The 7,169-nt window shown below is 43.7% G+C and overlaps 1 protein-coding gene across 1 annotated transcript in view; it reads right to left on the reverse strand.

Moving 5' to 3' along the window:
- Positions 1-4,314, reverse strand: part of SIK2 (salt inducible kinase 2) — a 151,945-nt gene extending 147,631 nt beyond the window's left edge. The window contains exon 1 of the mRNA XM_082273178.1: positions 4,202-4,314. Coding sequence (XP_082129304.1) covers positions 4,202-4,243 — 42 coding nt within the window. The 5' untranslated portion in view covers positions 4,244-4,314. The remainder of the gene's footprint in view (positions 1-4,201) is intronic.
- Positions 4,315-7,169: the final 2,855 nt, after the last annotated feature.

A 7,169-nucleotide genomic window follows, 5' to 3' on the forward strand; every position in this document is an offset into this window, starting at 1 on the left:
TACAGAGCTGCAGCTCGGCTGCCCCATAGCAAAATGCTTGCTGTGGAGGCACTCGATAGGAGGGAGGGGCGAGGAGCACAATTTCTTCAAGAAATACAGGTGTGTAGTTACAGAAGACTAACCTTAGCCCAGCATTATCTCAAGAATTGGAACCTAAGGAATAGAGGTCTATTTACAATGCACCCAATTTCAGCCAAGATAACTCAAGAATTATGACACAAGGCGCAGAGGTGCATTTACGGTAAATTCACTTTTGCCCACCATTATAACTCAAGAAACAAGGGTGTATTTACAGAACACTCCCCTTAGCCCACCATAATAGCTCAAAAATTCAAACGCAAGGAACAGAGGTGTTATTTATAATACACTGAAATTAGCCCACCATTATAGCTCAAAAAAACCCCAATAACTTGCATACAAAGTAGCAGTTCAGCCTAAAACAAACCTACCCAAGTCTACCCTATCTAACCCTGTAAAGCAAAAAATGCTATACATACCTTTTCTGAAGCCAATCCAGTCTGGTCTCCAGCGGCAGAAGCTTTGTGCAGGACACAGCCGACATGGCTGGGAAATGCCTGGGAAGTGACTTCACCTATAGAGTTACTATGGTGCTTTCGTTATCGGCTGCCTCTTCTGCACATTCCCACATACAGAAGCCACTTCTGACAGCTCAGCGCGGGATGAGACCAAAGTGGCTGCAGAAAAGGTATGCATATCAATTTCTTCTTTACAGGGCTAGATAGGTAAGTCCTAGAATGTTGCTGCAAGTAGGTTTAGAGTTAGTTTTAAGCTGAACTTCTACCTGGGCTGCCCTCAGCTGGTATATAACTCCCCCTCTCTGCTCTAGGTAATCATTTTAGTAGCAAATAGTATAAGAAGTATCAGAACTCCATTGAGGGGTGGGTGCTGTGTCCGTGGATTTTACAGTAAGTACAAAAACCTCATTTTCTCTTTCATTCATCGACAGACACAGCGCTCCATAAATCATAACTACTACAAGGAGATTTAGGACCTAAAAAAACGGAAAAGGACAAGCTTTGTCCCCCTTTCTGGGTACCCCTCAAAATAATAATTTCTTGGATCCCCTTGACGATCATAAAGGAGGTCTACGAGGCCGAAAACCAGCAAAGATGTCCCCCCAATAATGGGTGAGAGTAGACCTTCATGCTGAAAGGGTCTTGTCTGCGGGTCAGGAGAAGCTAGCTCTAGGCTTACCAGGCTAAGGATGCTTGGAACCTCCTGGGGAAGATTTGAAAGATCTATTTCCCTTATCTGCAGTCCCGGAAGCACAAAATAATTTTAAATAGCCCCAAACAGGTGATCACCTTGAAAGGGCAAATCAATGGGAGCTTTCTTAGAGGCTTGGTGTGGACCAATTCTTAAGCCACAGCACGTGCCTACTCACCACCGCTGAAACAAAGTTTGGAAAGCACAGGAGCTGTATCCAAAGCTGCATTACAAACTGCTGTCCATGGACTAACTGGTTCGCTAAATCAACATAAGCAGCGGGGACCTGCTCACCCTCCAGGCCCTGGCGCAAAAGCTTGGTCCATTCAGTTAGGGTCTGAGGCACCAGGGCTGAGGCAACAACAGGCCGCAATGTCGAACCTGTCAGCCGGGTCCTTAAAGGACGGGGATTCCTCTACTGGGATCATGGTAGCTTTGTTTAACCTGGAAACAGGAGGGTCCACCACTGGTGGACTAGTCCACTTTTTTAACCGGTTGCCGACTGCTCACAGTATATTTACTGCGGCAGTCAGCCCCGGCCAGGCAGAGTGACGTAGGTCTACGTCGCTCGCCTGTCACTCCTCTTAGAGCCAATAGCGGGCGCGCGCCTGCATCGGCTAGTTCACAGAGGAGTGCGGGCGTGTGACCGGCGGACCCGATGTCCGCCGGTCACACTACGATCGCCGGTACAGCGGGAGAAAGACAGAGCGGCTTATGTAAACAAGCCGCCTGTCATTCTCCCCTGTGTAAAAATGAAGATCAGACGGTTCTACTATGTAGAACCGTTGATCTTTGTTTTTACACTAGGAGACCTGTCCCCCTACAGTTAGAATCCCGCCCCTAGGACACACTTAACCCCTCCCTGTCCAATACAGTTAACCCCTTCCCTGCCAGTGTCATTTTTGCAGTAACAGTGCATATACATATAGCACTGATTACTGCAGTAATGTCACTGGTACCCCCAAAAGTGTCAAAAATGTCAGTCAAGGGTCCGATCTGTCTGCCGCAAATCGCAGATCGCCGCCATTACTCGTTAAAAAAAAAAAAACACCAAAAATCTTTCCCTTTGTTAGTAAACGCGATAACTTTTGCGCAAACCAATCAAAATACGCTTTTTGCGATTTTTTTTTACCAAACATATGTAGCGTAAAACAATTTGGCCGAAAATGTTAAAATATTTAGATTTTTACATTTTTTTGGGGGGGAATTTCATATAAAAAAAAGTGAAAAATATTGTTATTTTTGCAAAAATCTTCCGGGGCTTAAGTGGTTAAAAGGGACTCCTCAAAAGGGTAACATACAGCAAAACGCTTGGGGACCACAAAATAAGGCACATAAGGAAACACCTTTGAAGTGCGAGAAAACTTGTGCGTACCAAATGACACAGCCACATCCTTGGCTACATCAGCCACATGCTCCATTTTTAAAGTCTCACGCACAGCAGTGATAAGTGCAACTACCAGCGCTTTTTAGGTCGCTACTGCGACCATGGAGAAATCACCCTCACTATTTGATGGATCCAGGGGTGTGATATTAAGCCCCCCTTGGACGGGCTGCATCCACAGAGTCATCAGGCTCAAAATCAGATGAGACAGACTGAGCAGGGAAAGGCGGGGGACACTTCCTCCTGGGCCTTTGCCCACATGCCACTTCCACCGGGGACACTAAGGACTGCAGGACCATTGTCAGTGCAACCATGGCAAGTTGGGGTTCCGAGGAACCTGCCAACTCCATGAGGGGGTCAGTGGGTGAGATGTGACCCTGAGGCGCCATAAGGAAAGGAAAACCTTGCAGTACAAAAATAATCTTTTGGCACCACTAATGGATATCCCCAAGACTCAGGGTACCCATCAGCAGAGTGGGAGATAACAGGGACCCCCAAGGACTCACTCTACCGATCGGAGGAGCGCCGAGAATTCAGACCACCACCAGACAGACTCCAGGTCCAGACAGGGGGGCAAGGAGTGGGGGTAGCCCAGCTCACTGAGGGATCTTAAGAATGGGAGGAGGGAACCAGCAGGCAGGTCCGATCATCCCTGGAGGTTACCCACATCCACCCCAAAAACCACCAAAAAGGGAGAGGGGGGACTCTACTTACCCTTCCATGGTGCGGGTAACACTCCAGACAGAATCCTCGCCACCAAAGTAGAGGAGCTGTCAGCCAAGGGACAGCTGTGACTCAGACCCACACAATTGTATGCGACCCTGCGAGACGTTCAACTCACAGGTCAGCCTCTCTCCGTGAAGCTATTTTGCCGCTGACCTAGCGTATAGCTGCGGTCTGCATGCGCTCGCAGGCTGGGCTGGGGGGGACCACTAGATCTAGATTATCCAGCCCTTCGCCCAGACCAGCAGTTGATTGAGAGAAAACAAACCCAAAAAAGATGTAAGGAAGGAGAAAAGATTGCTAGGACCAGAGAACCCAGCCAGGAGCCTAGGTCCTTGGTCCTTACTCCTGACTAGACAGATTAAACCTGATTACCTAGAGCAGAGAGGGGGGTTATATACCAGCTGAGGATGGCCTATGGGCATAGCCAGGTGTTTTTTGTTCTGTCTAGTCCTACTCCTGGAGGAGGCAATAAAACCCAGTAGTTATGATTTATGGAGCGCTGTGTCCGTCAATGAACGAAAGAGAAAACATTTTATCTGTAGATAGTGTGCAGAATAATGTGTGTCTGACTTGGAAAATATTTTTGTTGGTCCAAACCACAAAAAAGAATCCTGTAAACCATGGCAAGCGACTATTACCTTTTGTACCACCGCCCCCTCCCTTTAGATTGCAAGCTCCACAAGCAGGGCCCTCCTACTCCTTCTGTATTAAACTGTGTTGCAATCGTACTGTCCCCCCCCCCCCCCCCACTGATATTGTAAAGTGCTGCGCAAACTACTGACGCTATATAATTCCTGTATAATAATATTACATGTGAATTGTCACTCTTTTTCATCCTGGTCTAATACAGGTCAATTGACTTACCTGGTAAAGCTTGATAATATGAGGATGATCCAGCATCTTCATTATTTCTACTTCCCGGTAGATTTTCTCCAAATTTACAGCGTCTAGCTGAGACTTGTCAATAATCTTTATTGCCACCTGCAGATGGAAAATAAAACTATTTTAGGGACTTAATTGGGTTCAAGATTAAAATAATGCATACGGTGATTGTAGCTGTATTAGTGTTCTTGTAAAATATGCGATATATTCTTCATGAAAGGAGATCCTAAAGTTGAACTCCAGGCAAACAGTTAACGACACCGTGGAGATAAACATATAAAAGTTGCTTTAGGTGTCACATGATTTGTTTTGCAGTACAACCAGTCCGGATTTTTATAGCCCTGCCAGACAACACAGCTACATTGGTCAACTTATGTTTCTCTACTGAAATGTTTCTCGCCAGTAGAACACCTTGTACTGCATCTCCCTCTCCCAGTCTAAGTGCTGTTGTGTGGGAAGTGACAAGATAGGTTGGCTATTAACAAATCATGCATTCACAGTAAATGCATTTATTACAATTATTTTTTATTAATACAAAACGTCATTGACTTTTTTTTTTTTTTTTTAGACCTGGAGTTCAGTTTCAAAGTCGAACCCTAGGCTGATATAAAAAACACAAATTAAGTGTGTAGACTTTAATAGCTTATCAAATCCAAAAGGTGAGCGCATTACTGCGCTATTTCTCATTTCATTGGCCAGTCGCAGGCTGGGGTGGGTCCGGGACAGCCTTGACTCAATGGAAGTGGGTTGAATTATGCTGGCAAAGACTGGGGACATCTAGTGGCAGAAAAGGGTGCTGTAGGGAAAATCTCTAGATAGAAGCGGATTATCCAGTTCTGGACCGGAAAGGTTTTACCCTCTTAATGACCAGGCCATTGTTTTGCAATACAGCACAGCGTTACTTTGACAATTGCGCGATCATGCAATGTTATTTTTTCAATCCATTAAGCCAATTTGTACTCTGCTACATATTTTTGGTAAAAAAAAAAACCCCAATAATTATATATTGATTGGTTTGCACAAAAGTTATTGCATCTACAAACTAGGGCAAAGGTTGTCATTTTTATTTTATTTTTCTTAACTAGTAATAGCGGCGTTTAGTGATTTTTAGCAGGACTGCGACATTGTGGCGGACCAATCGGACACTTAACATTTTTGAAAATTTGGGGGGATGAGTGACATTACTACAGTAATCAGTGCTAAAAATATGCAGTTACTGTACTAATGACACTGGCAGGGAAGGGGTTAACACCAGGGGCGATCAAAGGATTGAATGTGTGCCTAGGTGGTGCTTTCTAATTGTGTGGGGGATGGGCTCACTAAATGAACACAGAGGCCTGTGTTCCTAAATAGGAGGAACACAGGATCCCTTTGTTCATTACTGACGGAACAGCGGCCTGCCATGTTTACATCGGCAGACCGCCATTCTGTCTCCACGGGGAGCGATTGTGGATGCCCGGCTGCAATCGTGGCTGCCAGACCTGCTGATTTGCCCCCCTCTAGCCAATCGGCGCGTGCGTGTGCCTACACTTACTGCTACACTAATGTTGTTTCGCGTAACAGAGCCGTCCTGCTGCAATAAAACTATGGCAGCTGGTCGGCAATTGGTTATTGTAGCAATAGCTGTTTTTTTACATTTTTTATTTTTTTTTATTTTATCTTCTAATAGGCTATTCATTTTTATCTTGTTATTTTTGTTTGGAGTTCTACCAGCTTTAACAATAATTTAAATATTTTCACACACACACACACACATTATATATATATATATATATATATATATATATGGCCAGAATGTGTACATTTAAGGGACAGTCCCTGTATATAAAGAATATATATTATAATAATATAAAAATAATATATTATTATTAATATATTATTTCCCCAGAATCTAAGCTCCATAGCGAAGATCATAATCTGAAGAAGAGATTCCAAATGGACCCTTTGGAAAAGGTGAGACGTGACTTCATAAACCGGAGCAGTGTTGTGGATGACGAGATAGACATACCAGAAGATAAAGTCTTGATTCCTAAATTCCCTACTCTTCTGATCAAAAGTAGCATTGCTTGTTATAAAACATGCCATTGTCCACTTTTTAGGAGTCTTTACGAATAACTGGAAAAACTATTTTCGGTACCAATGGAAACCTGTTGCAGAAAGGTGCAAAACCGTTCCAGCCGCCTGTCCAAATTTCACGCAGCACGAGTTGCAAAATTAGACTAATCCTCTGCCAAGTTTGATTGGCATTAGATAGGCCCCCCGATTCTGCCTGAACATATCGTATGTTTTTCTTCCTGTCTGCAGGATTATTTGTTGTTTGTCTGTTTCTTTAGGGTGGCAATGACTTGGAGTCTTGTGAAAAGATTTGTCTGGTCATGAGGTTGGGAGATATTCCTCCATAAGAAGGTTCCCTTTGTGTGATATATAATAACAGAAGTCAATCTTTCCGATCAATAACATGTATGAATGTAGAAGCCAAGAACGGCGCTTGCCCAAGGATCTGCCGCTCTATAAGCCGATCCGGTGATACATTTTTTTTTTGTAATCTGTTATCATTTACAAAGAAAGCTGGAGGCAGAAACACAAGTTACTGAAACACAAGAACAATACACAAGAACAACAACAAGAACAACAATACACAACAACAACAAGAATAATACACAAGGACACAACAACAACAACAACAAGAAACAAAAACAATACGTTTTTAACATCAGTTTTTGGCACATAAAAATCCCTTGGCCCATCTTCTACCTGAACACTTGTAGTACATCATATCGTGTTTAAGAATATCCTCTGTGGACTGGATACACAATCCCATCCCACACAGCACAGAAGACATCACTTTAAAGTCCAAATCTAGCTAAAAGCTTTGAGTATTATCACTTTGAATTTTTTTTTTTTTTTGTATAGCTTGTCCCCATTGGAGAGAATTCCACTTCCTTTCTGG

The sequence above is a fragment of the Pelophylax lessonae genome (genome assembly GCF_965119305.1).
Source record: "Pelophylax lessonae genome assembly, chromosome: 12".
In the NCBI taxonomy this organism is placed as follows: domain Eukaryota; kingdom Metazoa; phylum Chordata; class Amphibia; order Anura; family Ranidae; genus Pelophylax; species Pelophylax lessonae.